At 42.3% G+C, this 19,279-nt stretch overlaps 1 protein-coding gene across 1 annotated transcript; it reads right to left on the minus strand.

Moving 5' to 3' along the window:
* Nucleotides 1-4,323: 4,323 nt before the first annotated feature.
* Nucleotides 4,324-11,852, minus strand: afg3l2 (AFG3-like AAA ATPase 2). Its single transcript, XM_062987208.1, has 17 exons — nucleotides 11,675-11,852; nucleotides 10,493-10,583; nucleotides 10,049-10,123; nucleotides 9,782-9,912; nucleotides 9,537-9,689; nucleotides 9,375-9,449; nucleotides 8,736-8,860; nucleotides 8,375-8,648; nucleotides 7,830-7,967; nucleotides 7,580-7,733; nucleotides 7,369-7,476; nucleotides 7,163-7,288; nucleotides 6,967-7,077; nucleotides 6,750-6,865; nucleotides 5,795-5,995; nucleotides 5,477-5,671; nucleotides 4,324-5,088 (listed from the first exon to the last, which is right to left on the minus strand). The coding sequence occupies exons 1-17, from the start codon at nucleotides 11,768-11,770 to the stop codon at nucleotides 4,846-4,848; spliced, it is 2,412 nt and encodes an 803-aa protein (XP_062843278.1). The 5' UTR covers nucleotides 11,771-11,852; the 3' UTR covers nucleotides 4,324-4,845.
* Between the last annotated feature and the right edge of the window lie 7,427 nt (nucleotides 11,853-19,279).

The following is a 19,279-nucleotide window of genomic DNA, read 5'->3' on the forward strand; positions in this document are numbered from 1 at the left end:
CTTGTGGACAGATAAGATGCCAGATAGGTGGGGGGGATGCAAGTGCCTGGCCAGCCAGAAAAAAAGTGCTGAAAGAAAGGTGAGAAGGCTACAGTAATCCTTCAGGTGCAGGCATTCTGGGGAACATCAGAGTTGGCATCAGGTTCAGGAGCAGCTGATGTTGTCAGATCCTCCAGGTCAGGTCTGCTGCTTCTGGTCTTTCATTGTGGTCTCTATCCTGATGCCAGTCCCAGTCCGATCCAAACGATCCTGATTGTTGTCCAGAGACGGACTGCAGAGCAAAGGAGGAACCTGACAGAATGACTGGATACACCGGAGCTGAATGGTTTTGCGAAAAGTGGGCAGGGTTAGACAGTTCTGACTCTTTCTCTCTCTCTCTCACTCCAAGTCTTTCCCAGTGTTGCCACGGTGTGTACCCTCTCGCTTTCTCTCTCTGTAATTATACCTTCCTCCCCCTTCTTTCCTCCCTCTCAGTTTATTACTATCTTTCTCACTACTTCTGAGTCACTAACTTCTTCATTCCTTTTTTGCTCACAACTCCCCCAGTAATATGTGTAACAGTTTTTTTTTGTTGTTTGTTTTTTTTTTCCGCTGGCGATGAGATCCACGCACTCACGCGTACGTCCTCTCAGTCTCACTTTCCTCACTTTCCTCTCAGATCTCTTTTCTTTCGGCATGGGTCCATCTGCTGCTGTTCTGCTCGTATTTTTATGTCTCAATCAGGAACGGATCTGCACCGGCTGTACGTGTCTATCTCGATCCGTACCGCACCTACTGTAGACTCGGTCCATTTGTGCACTCTTATTTGCGTGTATGCACAGCTTGGACATTTCCTATGTTCGGGGGGGTGTTCTCTGTACCGAATTAACTACTCAGCATGACATGATCATAGGCCACATGGCTCGAACTGCCGGCTTGCTTCATATTTAACATTTAATCATTAATCCGACGACTGACCGCTCGCAGCAGTGATGCAAGCATATGTTATGTCACCTGTTGGACCCGGTTAAAAATAGTGCGTAGTGCAAATGTACCAACCCTAAAAGAATCTCTTAATCTGTGAACTAATATAAATATATAACAATACGATAGATAAACAAGCTTTGCAGTGCTTTTATCATGAAGCTTTCTGAGAGATGCTTGAAAAGGAACTTGACCCCTGTGACTCGTTCCACCTGTGCCAACTACAGCTCCTCTCTCAACGGGAGGTTGACAACTGGAAGTGAGGCATTACTCCCTCTTGTGGTACACATTTAACCACACATTATTTCACTTACGTCCTTACAGAGTGAGAAAATTTAACATAGAAATAATAAATACGCTATACATAATGAATAGAAGTATATACTGTATAAGGAAACCATTTTATTAGAACAGCGCCCACATCTAATGGGCAAAAGGTGGCACTAAATATTTAATGAGTATGAAAACAACATTGCCCTGTGATGGAGTGGTGAACTGTCCAGTTAGTTGCAACCACCGCAACCCTGACCAGGATAAACCGGTGGTAAAACAGACATAAATAAATAAATGAATGGATGAAACGCCATTGGGTCTGCACCATTACCAGTTCGTTTTTGCAGTATATTTTACAAGAATGGTAGAATTGATGCCAAGGTGTGTTGAAGCTGGCTTGCAGTGACCCCATTTCCCATTCTCATGTATCTGCATCAGCACTTGATTTCAGATTCTGCACATATTCATTAGCGTGCATCACTGTATGACGTGAGCAGAACTGCCTTTACCTCCAGCATCGTCATCTACTCAGGGCACTGGGCATCACATTTCTACCAGATCATACTTTCACAAGATTCATCCAAAAAAAGTATTCTTAGCATAGCCACATGCTAGCCTGGGCAGTGTGTATAAAACAAGTGCGTATGTGTGTGTGCGGTGGATAATCTATTTCTGCAAGCTGCCCAAAAGGTGCCATCACACATCCCACTGACTGCAGTAGCTCCTCTTTAAAGCTGACACACTCTGTGATGTGTGTGTGTGTGTGTGTGTGTGTGTGTGTGTGTAACAGAGTCCTTGTCATTTCCAATTCTCACGTTTCATTAATGTCAAACTGATGGGAAACTTTCTGTGCATCACGACACACAGTGAGTGGCACATCGGGTCTCACTGACATGGGCCCTGGATACCTTGGAGCCACCTGAGCACCCCAATACACTGATTTCTAAATCACACAGTTCTAAGTTACACGCAGCTTCCACCCGTAAATTGCAGCTTGCAGTTTTATTTAGCCCTCAACGCACAGAGAAGTGTGGCGTGGGTGGACACCCACTGTAAAGTGAGACACTATTAGTGAGAGCTTTCGTTTCAGTTCAGGCTCAATTTGGGATGCGTTAATGACGTCAAAAGCAGTCACATGGAAGCTGTGTTGGCAGCTCCTGCGTATTTACATACACAAAGCACAGATCTGGTGGACGGGTGGGGTACTCGTGTGAGGTGTAACGTCGGTAATGATGATGGTGATGATGTAAGAAGAAGTAACGAGGTGGCGTGTGAGTTTTGGCAGGATAGTCCTCACCCACTGCTGCTTTTCTGAGTCAGAGCCCGGGAGAAAGTTGGGTAGGCGGGATCCCTACATCTCCATCCATCTCCATCTCTCGCTCACTTTATCTCTACCTGTTTCTTTACTCAGAAGCTTCTTGGCGTCTCTGACTCACCCTAACTCACGTTCATGTCCTTCCTCCTCGGCCTGCCTCTGCATTTCTCGTGGGAACGCCGTCCTCGTGTTCTGTCGTCAACTGCACAGTGAGTAACAGCTTCAGCAAACTTAATCCATCCCCAACAACTTCAGCATCACAAAGTTTTTAATGAATCCGATCAGATCCTTCTAATCTAATGACTAACCTAATCCCACCTTGACTTCGCTTCCATAAATAAATGATTCAGACGATGAGTAATCACCCACTCAAAGTCCCGTCCGAACACATCGCTCGTTCCGCTCCTGGGGCGTCCGGTTCTACGTCTGGGACAAAATCTGCACATGATTTCACCGTCTGTTGGGAAAACACTTCCTCTCAGTATTGAATCAAACCAGTTAGTGAGGAAACCCTTTCCGTGCCTGGCATGACTAAACGTGGGCATCCTCCTCAGCCGCTGAATCAGATCGCACATGGATGGTAGCTATTTCTGATCACTGCGTGTTTTCATGACTCGGCTCTTATAAAAACGTGCTCTTAGCAACACGCACATGCTGCAGGCGCTCCGAGTTTGGAGAAGGATTCAGTCTTTTTATCTAGGGGAAAGTTCAGTATGGGTTTCCGAAGGAACTGCTGCTAAAAGGACACTTTTAAAAGCTGCTTGAAAAACCATCACTTTAATTTGATTACATGTGTTTATAGTGAATGTATTTTAGGTCTATAAAGAATAAGATGTGCATTAGATGGTCTGTTATAGTCTGCACTTACAACAAAATATCATGACAGATTCTTTACTGATATATTATTTACACTTCCACCTCCTTGTTTCTACATTCACTGTCCATTTTATCAGCTCCACTTATCATATAGAAGCACTTTTTAGTTCTACAATTACTGACTGTAATTCATCTGTTTCTCTGCATGCTTTTTAGACTGCTTTCACCCTGTCCTTCAATGGTCAGGACCACCACAGAGCAGGTATAATTTATTATCATTCTCAGCACTGCAGTGACACTGACATGGTGGTGGTGTGTTAGTGTGTGTTGTGCTGGTATGAGTGGATCAGACACAGCAGCGCTGCTGGAGTTTTTAAACACCGTGTCCACTCACTGTCCACTCTATTAGACACTCCTACCTAGTCGGTCCACCTTGTAGATGTAAAGTCAGAGACGATCGCTCATCTATTGCTGCTGTTTGAGTCGGTCATCTTCTAGACCTTCATCAGTGGTCACAGGACGCTGCCTACGGGGCGCTGTTGGCTGGATGTTTTTGGTTGGTGGACTATTTTCAGTCCAGCAGTGACAGAGAGGTGTTTAAAAACTCCAGCAGCGCTGCTGTGTCTGATCCACTCATACCAGCACAACACACACTAACACACCACCACCATGTCAGTGTCACTGCAGTGCTGAGAATCATCCACCACCTAAATACGTAATACCTGCTCTGTGGTGGTCCTGTGGGGGTCCTGACCATTGAAGAACAGGGTGAAAGGGGCTAACAAAGCATGCAGAGAAACAGATGGACTACAGTCAGTAATTGTAGAACTTCAAAGTGCTTCTATATGGTAAGTGGAGCTGATAAAATGGACAGTGAGTGTAGAAACAAGGAGGTGGTTTTAATGTTATGGTGGATCGGTGTAAGTGTAATAATACAATACACAACAGGACCAAAGTTCAAAAAAGAGTCACTAAGTGCTTTAATTAGCAGTGTGTAAATGAGAATGGTGTCATGCTCTTTTTACATTACACTGAAAATGCTTTACACATGTAATCATACCTAATAAACAGCACCGCAATATATTTTTCCCTTCCAGTGCATTTCAAAACCATAAAAATCTCGGCAGTGACCATCCCTACAGCTTCCATTTGATTTACAGAGCTAAGAAAAGCTGAATGAAACCTTCACAGAAGCAACATTTACTGCAGATGATCAAGATCACACACATAATTTTAATTTACAGATGTTTACAGTTCATACTTATCATACGAACGAACATTTGTCATTGTTCAGTCACAGAAACTAAACATTAGCAGATTCCTGGCAGGAAATTTCAGTCCGAGTCTTCACATAACGATGCTGACGGATCATCAAGCTCACACGCCCCACCCGCGTCCGCCGAATTCACCCAGCGCGGGGCCTAGTCGTCGTTCGCATCGCTGTTTTACCTAAACGTCGCCCTCTGCTGAAATTCAGTTCAGAACGGCATGCCACCTGAGATCTGGCGCGCCACCTGCTCCTCTGTGCTCTCCTCTTTGTCCGAGCCTCGTTCCTTGTTCCAGTCCTTCAGCCCCTCCGGGAGCGTGGTGTCCTCATCCAGCCCCCCTGTTCCCTCCACAAACTCTTCGTACGTCGACTTCTCGGCAAACGGCCGCCGGCCGAGCAGCTCCACCATGTCGTTCTTATCCAGCACTTCTTTCTCAAGCAGCCTCAGCGCCACCTAGTGGTTAACATAACTTGTGTGAGTATTCAGTTTGGCTCAGGAGTGTACATTAGATTCATGTCATGCATACAGCATTTACATTACATCCTAAACTACTTTCATTACTGTAACAGTGTACAGACTAAGCAATTGAGGGTTAAGGGCCTTGCTCAAGGGCCCAGCAGCAACCTGGCAATGGTGGGGCTTGAACCAGTGACCTTCTGATTACTGAGGTGCTCTACAGACACAATTGGTCATGTCTGATAGGAAATCCGACTGGGAATCACCTTCCTGACGCTGCAATAACCAATCCTACTGTTTGGTTAAGGTGCCAACAAGAATAATAAAAGGTATACAAGGGGATTGCATCTTCCTCCGTACCAAAAGAAAAAGAGTTTTCTGGTACCTTCTCGACCTCTTCCTTCTTGACCGTCAACAGCTGCTGTGTGCGCTGATACGCGGTGTTGATGAGGTTCCGCACCTCTGTGTCGATCAATCGTGCAGTGGCCTCACTGTAGGGTTTCTCCAGAACCAGATCTCCCTGCCGAGGGAGGTCGAACGAGACCTGACCCACCTTCTCGTTCATCCCGAACTGCACTATCTGTGAAGGAGAGCAAAGATGCGAGACCTGTGAGCAGTCTTGTGATTGCTGATAAACATGTCAAATCAAATCAAATCACTTTTATTGACACGTCACATTAAGACGGGTATCGGCTCGTCCTACCTGCGCGTACGCACTCTGTGTGACCTTCCTCAGGTCGTCCTGAGCTCCCGTGGTAATGCGGCTGAAAAAGATCTCCTCTGCGACTCGACCGCCCAGCGTCATGCACATCCGATCCAACAGCTGCTCTTTAGTGTAGAGGTACTGCTCTTTGGGGAGGTACTGTGCGTAACCCAGACCTTTACCACGTGGGATGATGGACACCTGAGGAACGACAAGTCACAGGAGTTACAACACATGTTAGAATTATATAACCGAGTCAAGTAACAGTGTTTTTTTCAGGATCATTTCTGCATGTAATGTCAGAACACCATCGTGGATTTGTGATGGTTGGCTGCACAGATGGGTCGGCTTTCTCCAATGCCCTCTGTCTCAGGTTGCTTGTAGCAAAACAGTCCCTAATAATGCAAACCACGTCAGATTTAAAGGACGCCTTTAACCAAAGCAACTCACAATTATGACTGATGCAGTTTGAGCAATAAAGGGGTTAAGGGTCTTGCTCAGGGGCCCAACAGTGGCAGCTTGGCAGTGATGGGGCTTGATCCGGCAACGTTCTGATTACTAGTCCAGTACCTTAACCACTGAGCTACTGCTGCCCCTTAATGTGGTTCAATAGCTCCTGTTCTGTTCTGGCCATCTCATAAACTTGCTCAGTGGTGATCATCCTCCTAAGCAAAGATTTTCAGCGTTTTTGATGCCCTTGTTCTTAAAAGCCTGCATGCTCTTCAGTGTCCAGGCTCCACATTCCTATGTGGCTACTGGCCAGAACAAGACTTTAATCAATCATAGCTTGGTGATGGTGTTAACTGTGCATCACTGTGACCATCACTGCCATGCCCATTTCCATTCTTGACTGGACTTCACTAGCACCTCTGCAGCATCGTCTACCTTCCACTTAAAGATATAAATAAATAAGAAAGGAAGGAATAATTATGGAGTAGAGAATGGAGGTTGGTACCTTAAGCAGAGGGTCTGCATGCTCCAGGAACCATCCAGCTACTGCATGTCCTGCTTCATGATACGCTACAGTCTTCTTCTCCTCAGGCTGCAGCACCTGTGTCTTCTTCTCCAGTCCTTCACACACCCGGACACACAAACACACACAGCGCTGTTCCAGTGTGTCTGTCTGTCACACTCAGTAAAGAGGTGAGAGTGGAATGTCTTTATTCACTCACCTCCGATCACTCGTTCGATGGCTTGCTCAAAATGTTTCTGGATGATGTTGTCGGACAGGTGTCGAGCTGCTATCAGTGCTGCCTCGTTACACACGTTAGCGATATCAGCACCTAGCGGCGGACAAAAGAGTGTTACGTTTAATCGTCTCTGAGCTGCTCTGTATAATGAGTCCGTCTATTTTGCTCATTTTCTCACCTGAAAATCCAGGAGTAAGTGCAGCCATTTTCCTGGCTAGAGTCTCTTTGTCCAGTTCTGGATCCAGCTTCAGGGGTCTCAGGTGCACTTTAAATATCGAGGCTCTACCTTTGATATCTGGAGGACCTGCAGCGTGGTTGAGAAATGCTCAGTGTGCTTATTCAGTGTGACTTCAGTGTTAAACTAAAAAAGCTAAAGCTGCATACCGATGTAGATCTGTCTGTCGAAGCGTCCTGGTCTCATCAGAGCTGGGTCCAGTATGTCCGGTCTGTTCGTACCAGCGAGAACCACCACGTTGGTGGCAGTGTTAAACCCTGAGGTAAACGACGAGCTCAATCGTTAACTATTTAAGAAATAAAATCAGTCTGTACATAATCGGTGGGTAAATTATCTAAATTATATGTGTTAGACACTCACCGTCCATCTCGACGAGCAGCTGATTGAGTGTGTTCTCCTGCTCACTCTGCCCTCCGAAACTACCCCTGCCCCTTTTCCTGCCCACAGCGTCGATTTCATCTATGAAGAGGATGCATGGCGCATTCTTCCGAGCCAAAACAAAAAGGTCTCGAACCTACAAACAAGCAGAGGTGAGCACTGATCAGCCTAATGGAAGTCACCACATAGCAAAAGGTACCAGATGAGGTTAATTGCCATAATGTAAACATACCCTTGCTGGGCCGACGCCCACAAACATCTCCAGGAACTCAGAGCCATTAACTGTGATGAAGGGGACGTTAGCTTCGCCTGCAGTAGCCTTCGCTAAGAGGGTCTTGCCCGTTCCAGGGGGTCCAGTCAGAATAGCCCCCTAAACAAGAAAAATACACAAAAACGTTAGCTACACGGCGGTATATAGGGGTCGTCACCGGAGGTTCACACACCAGACCTACACCGGATGCCCTTCCTAATTCCAGACCCTCATATTACTATCCGGGCTAGGGACTGGCACTGAGCACCCACTGACAAGTGCGCCTCCTAATGGCCAGGCTGTTTCGGCCAGCCAGCAGATTTGCAGCAGCAATGAGGGACCGTGTCAATCTACCACGGCCAGGTTGATAGCACAGCATAGATGCAAATTTAAACCTTAAGATCTCAAGATCAAGCTGGATTTATTTATTTCAATGATAGGCTATTTTAACAGTTTGTATGAGGGAATTTAAACCCTAATAGTGGAGGTACTAATTAATTTAATCCATTAATCCACCGCTGTGTTACCTTAGGAATTTTGGCCCCCAGGTCCTGGTACTGTTTTGGGTTCTTTAAGAAGTTGACAAACTCCATGATCTCCAGCTTAGCCTCCTCACAGCCGGCCACGTCCTTAAACTTGATGTCGATCTCATCACGCAGCACTTTGGCCGTGGTTTCGCTGACGCTAAACAGGCCGCCCATGCCCCTCCCGGGTCGCCCCGCGCCCGCTGGCCCCCGCCGCAGCATGAAGAGAAGGAAGCCGATGATCAGCACAGTAGGCAGCATGCTCAGGAGGAAAGACCTGAAAAGAGTGAACAGAAAACCTTTGTTTCTATCCAGTCAGGTATCGAAACTAAAATACAAGTACAACTAATTAACACCAAATTACCCATCACTCTCTGTGGAATAAACCACCGGCAGCCTGTTCTCTGCTTGAATATCCAGTTCCAGCTGAGCTGTCTCCAGGTTCCTCTCAAAGGTGTCCACACTGCCGATGTTGAACCAAACGTATTGCTGTTTGAGAGCAAAAACAAAACCTGCTTTTCGATCTATTTTTAAAGCTTCATACTGTATTTCCAAGACTGTGGCTGTCATGCCTTGCAAAATGTTGATTTGTTTTCTTTTTAATGTATCAAATAAGTCTCCAAACTCCTAAGACACAACTTTATCATACACGTTATATGGTGATCTTTGTTAATCCCAGTTGTTAACCTTGAAAAGCAGACATTGTTTACACAGCACAAGTGATTTACTAGCTGCTTCCCAAACCACAGCTCATGTATCACATAGCAACTATATTTGAAGAATGCCAAAAGCTTTCATTTCTATTTAGAATTAAAAATCTCCTGCAACCTTGTTTAAGCTTTTAGTCACATTTCAGGATGATTTAAAAATATTTTTTTCTATGCATGTTTAAAAAGATGCACCTGATAATGTTGTGATCTAATTAGGCTTTTAATTTCAAAATTCTTTATCATGGTACCAACGCATCATTTGTGATTTAACCAAGCTGAACTGTAGAACTCACCCCATCGACGGGTGTTTTCCCCGGAGGAAAGATAACTTTTACATAGCGCTTATTGACCACCTCCAGTCTGTCCACCTAAAACAACACAACAGGACTCCAGTTACACGGATCACTTACAATTAAAATCACTGTCAGACACTAAAGCTCTTATAAGAAACTCACGACTCCTTTAGCCAGGTAGCCATTCACAAAGTCCTTCCAGGTCACTTCTCTTCCTCCTTCCCGGATAAAGAAATAATACCCAGCTAATGCCCAAAATGCAGCCGCACCGACGAAATACATACGGAAGTCCTTGTCGTCCCATGGGATCTCACCCTACAGAGGAGGCAACAAATGTTGGTGCAATTGCGTCTCTCATTACAATTAAAAACGTCAAAGCAGTTTTCTGAGAAGTTGCCGTATCAAACCTTTTGGAGGCGGCTGTACCAGGTGGATTCATCCTTCCTTCCTCCCTTCTTGCCTCCACCACCACCACCACCAGCTCCCCCTCCACCTTCAGATCTCCCAGCAGCCCTTTGGTTATTGCTCGGCTTGGCCTCTAAATTTAAAAAGACACAAAATGTGATGCATTGGATGCATTTTCATGGCTAAACAAAATAAAGCTGACCATGATCCACATGGAATTGGAGGTGGTACAAGTGAAATTGTACAAAACGAAATGCATTTAACATTACCTTTGGCCTCTGCGCTGGGTGGATTGGGTTCACCGTTCTTTGGGCTGCCATTCTTTGGGAAGTACTTTTCAAATCCTTAAAAAGAAGTTAGAAAATGACCCATAAAATGTTAAGCAGATGTTTACATTTAGATTTAAACTTCAGTTAATAGTGCTAGGTCTCCACCACTGAGCTACCAATGTCACTTTTAACAGTGTACAAATACACATTTTTAAAAACGGCCAGCACGGTTGCCACAGCTGGAAGTTTGAAACTCACCTACAGTCAGTGTCTAGGTAATTTTGTGCGTTTATTTATGGCTTTAATTTTCAAAAACATGCACAAGGCAGACTGGCTGCTCTTAACTGTCATATGTGTTGCCCTAAGATGGATAAACACCCTGTTCAGGGTGTATTTATTTATGCAGGATGAACCAATATTTAAAAATGAAAGAATAATGCAAACCTTTTGGTGGCTTAGAGCAGAATCTTCTGTAAGTGCCTAAAACATGGGAAAGCAACGCTCTTTTCTGAAGGGCCTCGCTCTGTGTAGATACCTGAAACACAAAGTAACACAAAAACACATTCATACACGTCTGAAATAATGCTCCATCTTATCTCATTTCATGCTATTATACTATTGTTTGTAGTGAATAAGTAACAGTCATTACCAGTTTTGTATTTCATATACTGGACTAGTAAATTGGAAGATTGGAATTTATGGTCACATTCTGTGTTCATGCATGGATACCACAAAAAGAAAGTTAGACAGTAAGATGAATCTGTTTATAAATTGCAGGTATGAAATCACAGTAGAGGAAGATATTTTAATAATATTATAAATACTATTTTGAATTATGATTATGTGTCTTTAGACAAAACCAGGGTAAAAAAAATTACAACAGGTCAAACTAACACTATTATTGCAAGGTAAACACCTGTCATTTAGTTTTAACATATCCCAGTAATAAAAGTTGTTTGGAGTTTAGCATTCTAGAATGAAAATATATTACTAAATAATCAATTTCAAGCGATTATAAACAAGCTGAGCCTCATGTAACAATCGTTACAGTGTTATAACATAGCTGGTAAGCTTCTCCCTGCCTGTTTTCAGGGAAATCCCGCCTGCTGTTCTCCGATTGGTTATTCCATTGCCAATTAAAGAAATGATCCAATCACCGATTGACAATATTAGCAAACAACCAATCGTTGTGCAGGAGGTGGGACTTGTCGGAATAAGGGTGGGATAAATATGACAACATGGTTAGGTCAGACTTGCAGTACGCAGGCAATAGCAGTTAGCTAGCATTAGGCTAACGCACCGTTACTCAAATACCAATGTCATTCAGTCCAAACTATTCATTTAGCAACAGCACCAACCTTACAAAATATACAGTTTTGTCTTATGGTTACTACACAAGAATAACGCGATAGAAGGTTAAGCTAAATATATACAATAAAATTTCAATACAATCCAATGCAAATAAATGCTAGCAAGGGCTAAATACCAAATGGCAGGATATTCCCTACATTTACACACTAATTTAGGGACTGACGTAATACTGTATGCACACTATCTAGTGTACTACATGTACAAAACCAAGGCATTTTATACTCATCCCCTGTTTTGCTACCAGCAGTAACTTACCAGTCTCACAGCTGGGCTAGTTGATCTAAAATTAGGCAGTGTAAGGTTGTAAAAGTTCCTGCAGCCTCTGGAGAGAAGAAGATATCTGTGTGCCATGGTGACACGGAGTTTAAATCTAAATAAACAACTAAATCAGATTTTAAGGGCAATTCGAACAGGGAACAACTTCATGTGCCATCGTTCTATTTCTCTGAATGGAGATTGTTGATGCCAGACTGAGCTGTGCTGCTACTGCAGCCTGTTGGCAGGAATGGAGATACAATCACTAAATGTACAGTATGTTAAAGTCAGTAACCACTTTATCCTTGTCAGTCTTGGCTGGGCACAAGATATGAATAAACACTGGATTGGTGTCAATTTATTGCAGGCAACACACACTGATAGCCAATCCACCTCCTGCATGTGAATTAACAACAACTGTGTATAATAACTACTAAAATGGTTTGAAGTGCCAGTGATTCAAACTACTCTACACTACACGTATATTTAACTTCAAAACAAGTAGTAAAACACATTTAACAGATATGTGGCCTCTTACTGCCCTCCTTTAGATCTGTCTTTTATTTATCACCATATCTAGTGATGTTAAATAGAATCCTTGAGTTATTTAGAGTTTAAAATTCCTGCGTTACATATAAGTTTCACTGAATGTTTCCCCACATGTTCAGATGTAAACAAGTAAACACAGTGGTATGGTGTGAGCAACCTGAATGTGGCATGTTTGTGAAGTTGGTGCCATCTTTGTGTTGTTTAATAGCATTACGAGTTTTAAATGATCATGTTACATTTTTGGTTTACAGCCATGTGTGGATTTTGATTCATTTTAAATAGAAAAAACAGCTGATAAATTTAAATGTATCTCTTGTGCTTAGTGATATAAATTTTTATGTTGGGTACATGAATGGATTTAGGTGTTTTTATATTAGGTGAATGTTTGGATTTATGTGTTTTTATGTTGGGTAGTTGGTTGGATTTAGGTGTTTTTATGTTGGGTAGATGGATGAATTTAGGTGTTTTTTATGTTGGGTAGATGGATGGATTTAGGTGTTTACCTGGACTGCACCACCTTGTAACACAGTCCCTCAGGTGAGTCAGTCCACTGGGCGGCGCGGCTTTTTAATCAACCTGCAACCTGCAAACCCGCACTTCTTCTGTTCCCGAACTTCTCTCAGCTCACAGGCATGTAACTCTGCTTTCTTGTTTAAATATTTTATTAATAATTCGAGTTTTTGTCCTGGAAAAAAAGTGTTGCTCTTTATATCTGTAACTGCGTTATAATCCCACCGGCATTCAGGTGATAATGGAATCAAACGGTTCAGCAACCAAACCAGGTGAGTCAAACCCAAAAGTTTGGGAAAGTTTAAATGGGTGGGAAAATTGTTCTTGATTTATTGCTACCAGTTGATAATCAGGGTGTTTACTCGTTTATTTAGTTAGTTATCCATATTAAAGAAGATGTGTCTAAAAGTGTAATTTATAAGTATAATTTTTATGTCTACTAAAAGGGAATAGGTGCAAGTTTACGCAAAGGGACATGTGGTGCTTATTTAAACATTGTCTTTAAACATTTATTTGGATCTTTAAATATTCCTAAAATATTTCTGTTTTTATATGCAATTTATGGATTTTAATTGGCAAGTTATAATTTTGTGGGATAAAAACAGATTTTTTTTTAATTTGTTGAAGGAAATTTAAAAACCCCACATTAAAAATCTCAGCACATTTATGAAGTAGTAATGAGGTCTAATAAGTCAATAAGAGGTACATGAAACAGAAGTTTCAATGTACAGGTTGGGAAAGACTTTCTACGAACAATAAATTATTTATATATAATAAATACATTACAATAAAGGAGCTTCAGCTTTTTGTTCATTCAAACTTTAAGATGCCAGTGTCAAAGCTGGAACTACTTTCATTTATAGCTAATTTTAAGCCAATGAGAGTGTAAAGCCTGGTTGATTGTGGACATTTCTCCCTGTGCAACAGCTTTTAATACACAACAGAGAAGTTTATGGCAGGTATTCCTATTTATACAGGCACAGAGAAATCACCTATTGTAGTCCATCAATTGCTGTTTGTATTTGTTGACCCAGCATATTTTGAGAGCTCACAATAAATTGGTAAATTAATCCCAAACATTAGTGATCAATTATGTCAAGGTTTATTAGTTTATCTATTTAAGCACAACAGTTGCCAAATTTGGTTTGAGTTGGGTGTTTCTGACTTCTGAAATGTGCTAAGCAGGAGTGGTGTGGTGTGGTGTAACCTGAGCTATCTTTCAGGTTTCTGTTAATCTGTTGCTTGGTTCAGGGTTTTAAATCACATGCTTACCTGGATGACTACTACACTTTAGGGACTTTCATGGTGTGGTATGAATAATAACAGCCTAACACCGGCCATGCTGCTGTTACATCAGCCGCTCCTGTTTTGAACATAAACACTCTGGTCCACTGGAGTGGGTCGTCATGAGCAGGCGTGGAGCAAGTCATGCGGTTTCTTATTAAACACTTCAGTGTAAAGAGGCAATCATTCAGAACGGTTACACATTAGAAAGCATTCTACTACATGAAACATTGACAGCAGAGATTTATTTGCATTGAGTGATTAAAGATTTTGTAAGATTGGATGTTTGATAATCTGGTTCACATCCCAAAGGTGCTGGATGGGGTTAATATCAGCATTTTTTTCCAGGCTATTGAAATTCTTCCACACCCAGTTTGGCAAACTATTTCATTGTGGAGTTGTTTTTGTGCGTGGTGGTATTGTCATTATAAATCATTCTTTGAACTGCTTTTTCAAAGTAGGAAGCAAACATTTCTCTAAAATCGCATTGTATGTTACTGGGATTAAGGGGCTCCACCCATCAAAAACAGAATCTGCATCGTTATTTCTATTTTGCCTTACTTTACAGTTGGGAATAAAGAAGTAGGATTTACTATTCCAGAGTAATTCCATTTAAATGATTGCACATGTTTACTCTTGGCTTGTGTCTTGGGCAGGCGGTATTACTACATGCTTTATCTCTCTGTGGTGAGCTGTTGTTGCTCTTGGACTGTACCAGCTCTTGCAAAGCAAAATGACTTAAATTGGATGGAAATGTGATGTTTTGTAAAAGTGCCATGCTGAGAATAAAATCTTCATTATCGCTTCATTTTATTGCCAGTTTTAGCTAACAGGCGTAATGAATTTGCTCTGTTTCGTCATGTGATGGATCTCAGCAGTGGGTGTGACAAATAGCCCAGTAATTGGAAAAGGTGTATGTACTTTTGGCCATGTAGTGAATTTGCATATGTATCACTACCACAAAATCAACAGTGCTAAGCTAACAAATGCAAGGTTAAACTAGTTTCCAGAGTAAATGGTAAATATTTATCAGATCCAGCTCTCACATCACTTATTTACTTTAGTGGTGTCTAATTAAGGCAGTGCTGTCTTATTAATAAACGGTGTGTGTTGCTCAATGAATAAGAGCTTCTGCTAAATGCTGCAAAAATGAACTAAATGTTGCTGTTTTAAATCCTAAGACTGTGATTGTTGTGTGTCAAAGCAAGGTTGTTAAAAACCATTTGCTGGACATTTTCATTGTAGCTTCTTTTTCCTTTACCTTAAAGTACTTCTGAAATAAACATAATTTAAACTAAATTGTTAACTCTTGGATGCAAAATGCAATTTTGAGCCAGTTACATCTAACAGGCAAATCATTACTGTATAATAATGACACCCCCTAAGATTCTGATTTGAAACTGTTGCCTTAAATCTATCAGTGTTAAAGCACAACACTTATTTTCGCCTGATAGCTCTCATGAACCCTTAAGCTGTTTAATTTAAGCACTAACTTGGTATCATTCTCACAGTCAGACTTTTTATGGTAATTATGATGCACTACAGCTTCGTGTCCCATGGCAGTTCCTGGAAGAATGTGTTTAAATACCAAGCAAGCCTGATACAAAGACCTGTGTGAGATACAATATTAGCATCAGCAGTGTCTCACACAAGATTTCTGTGGGGTGTTATCATATGCATACAGTATCCACTGAATCATTCTCTTTATCCCTCCTGTACCAAGACCTTAAACCACAAAGTCCTAAATTACAGCCTGGAATGTGAGGCATTCTGGTTCTGATCCACCAGCGGTGAAAACATTCAGGTGCTTTTACAATGAGGAACATGCAGTATAATCATGTAAAGGTTGTCCCACTGTAATCTGAGACTAGGGTGGGACGTGCAGCATTGAGGAAGTTTTGTTGCCTCACAGTAGCAGAAAACAATAACTGATCTATCATCCGATCCCAACCTTAAACCACAAATTCCTCAGTTAACAAAGGTTGAGAGAGTTGATAAAAAGCAAATAAAACAGAAAACAGCAATTCCTTTTAATTAGATATTTCTAATTTTATGCTTAAACATTCCAGAAAACTTGGGACAGGGAGGATGTAAGACCGAGAAATTTGTGTGTTTCTCAATCTACAGTCCACAAGATTATTAAAATAGTCAAAGAATTTAGAGAACTCTCATTAAATGTGCTGCACCACTTGAAAATATCTAAGAAAACCCTTTTCAGTAAACATGGCCAAATATCAACAGCAACCAGAAATGCTGAAGATGATCTGAGAGTCACAGAGTGGAATTAATCTATGCAGAAATAAAGTTATGATTATTGTGTAATGTTTGAGGATGACTATGTGCCGTGTGTTTGTGCACCACTGATAAACTGTCCTGCATTACTAGTGTACAGTACAATCATTTACTCATCCCTTCTAAACCTGGCCCTCAAACCACAAATTTCTAAATTGCAGGCAGGAATGTGTGTCATCCTAATTGCCGCCTAGACTGATAGATAAAACTATTGCCTGAAAGTAACCACACCCTCCGCAGTGGACATGCTTTCTGTGTCTGTGGTGTTGGGTGAAACCTTTAAGTTCTTTTTATTTTCTTTAGTTGTCAGAGAGCACCTCAGAACTTTACATTTTTACTTTGTTGTTGTTTTTAAAGCATCTGACATGCAGCCTGTCAGAAATAGAAATCTGAAATAGATTGGTTTGAGAACATTGAACTAGCATTTTAATACATATTTGTGTAGCTTGTGTTCATTTTCCACCACTGCTTTATCCTGGTCAGGGTTGCGTTGGGTCCAGTTTTCCCAGAATCACTGGGCGCGATACAGTAACACACCCCCAGAAGGGACGCCAGTGCTTCCATCCTGCACATTATATATACTGTTATATATTCTATTTACTTTCTGATTAGGTAAAACACTGAGAGTGAGGCCTGTATGTCCTGGGAGGATTTTTGTTGTTGTTGTTTTTACCTGCAAGGTTTAAGCACTAGATGGCAGAATTGCATCAGCCAACAGTTCAGGTAACACAGGTGTGTACAAATATGAAAGGTAGCTAGAAATCTGCATTGGTAAATAGACTTGTTGGCTTTAAGGGTGCGGTTTGTTTGTGCTTTATAATTGTTAATTATTCAGCTTTTAATATACCTGTATAATAGATCTGTTCTGAAGTAGGGATGTTTTATTACCACTAACAATAGCCTGATAATAGAACTAACGAAAATAATAATTACCTTTATATGTTCAGCTGTCAGTTTATTGGTTGCTAAATGGGTTTTACGAGGAAGGGAAGAGACAGGTCTTTGAATTGCACCCAAGGCAGGTTTTTTCAGCCAATTAAGACCAGTTGCTTCCTAAATTTACTATATACACTAAATGGCCAAAAGTATTTTGACACCGGACCAGGAGCATGCCAGACTCCCCATTTCAAAAAGAACTCTTCTGAGAAGACTTTGAAGTATGTCTGTGGGAATTTGTGCCCATTCAGTACACTGCTGCTGGTCAAGAGAGACTCAGCTGATGTTCCAGTTCATTCCAAAGCTGTTCAGTAGGGCTGAGCTCAGGGTTCTGTGCAGGCCACTGAAATTTCTTTAAATTGATTATTTAAATTTTTGTCTTTATAGAGCCTGGGGCACAGTCATGCTGGAACAGGAAATGGCCTTTCCCTAAATTGTTGCTGCTAAGTTGGAGGCATATAATAGTTTTTTTCTCTAAAGTGGTGTGGCTGCAGGTTTTTTTATCCCATCAGATGGTCTGGTCCCAACATGGCACCTCATGGCAAAGAACTCTCTGAGGATCTTAAAAGACGAATTGTTGCGCTACATGAAGATGGCCAAGGCTACAAGAAGATTGCCAACACCCTGAAACTGAGCTGCAGCACAGTGGCCAAGATCATCCAGCGTTTTAAAAGAGCAGGGTCCACTCAGAACAGACCTTGCGTTGGTCGTCCAAAGAAGCTGAGTGCACGTGCTCAGCGTCACATCCAACTGCTGTCTTTGAAAGATAGGCGCAGGAGTGCTGTCAGCATTGCTGCAGAGATTGAAAAGGTGGGGGGTCAGCCTGTCAGTGCTCAGACCATACGCCGCACACTACATCAAATTGGTCTGCATGGCTGTCACCCCAGAAGGAAGCCTCTTCTGAAGTCTCTACACAAGAAAGCCCGCAAACAGTTTGCTGAAGACATGTCAACAAAGGACATGGATTACTGGAACCATGTCCTATGGTCTGATGAGACCAAGATTAATTTGTTTGGTTCAGATGGTCTCAAGCATGTGTGGCGGCAATCAGGTGAGGAGTACAAAGATAAGTGTGTCATGCCTACAGTCAAGCATGGTGGTGGGAATGCCATGGTCTGGGGCTGCATGAGTGCAGCAGGTGTTGGGGAGTTACATTTCATTGAGGGACACATGAACTCCAATATGTACTGTGAAATACTGAAGCAGAGCATGATCCCCTCCCTCCGGAAACTGGGTCGCAGGGCAGTGTTCCAGCATGATAATGACCCCAAACACACCTCTAAGACGACCACTGCTTTATTGAAGAGGCTGAGGGTAAAGGTGATGGACTGGCCAAGCATGTCTCCAGACCTAAACCCAATAGAACATCTTTGGGGCATCCTCAAGCGGAAGGTGGAGGAGCGCAAAGTCTCGAATATTCGCCAGCTCCGTGATGTCGTCATGGAGGAGTGGAAAAGCATTCCAGTGGCAACCTGTGAAGCTCTGGTAAACTCCATGCCCAGGAGAGTTAAGGCAGTTCTGGGAAATAATGGTGGCCACACAAAATATTGACACTTCAGGAACTTTCACTAAGGGGTGTACTCACTTTTGTTGCCGGTGGTTTAGACATTAATGGCTGTATATTGAGTTATTTTGAGGGAAGAATAAATTTACACTGTTATATAAGCTGCACACAGACTACTTTTCATTGTGTCAAAGTGTCATTTTGTCAGTGTTGTCCCATGAAAAGATATACTTAAATATCTGCAGAAATGTGAGGGGTGTACTCACTTTTGTGATACACTGTATATGCGCACTCCGATGGATGTGAAGCAGCGGTTCCAGCTACATTTCTAGTGCACTCGGTGTCTGTTGTTGATGGATTGGTGATTGGTGCAGGAGCTCGTTGCTCAGTAAACCTGTTGGTTCTTCAGGTAGTGGTGGTGGTGGTGGTGGTGTGTTGGGGTGTGATAGTAGGAGTGAACTGAACACGGTCTCCGCCCACCCTAACCCTGATCTCTGATCCGAGCTGTACACACACTTCCCTGCTTCTGT

Source organism: Trichomycterus rosablanca, chromosome 25, assembly GCF_030014385.1.
Source record: "Trichomycterus rosablanca isolate fTriRos1 chromosome 25, fTriRos1.hap1, whole genome shotgun sequence".
NCBI lineage: Eukaryota > Metazoa > Chordata > Actinopteri > Siluriformes > Trichomycteridae > Trichomycterus > Trichomycterus rosablanca.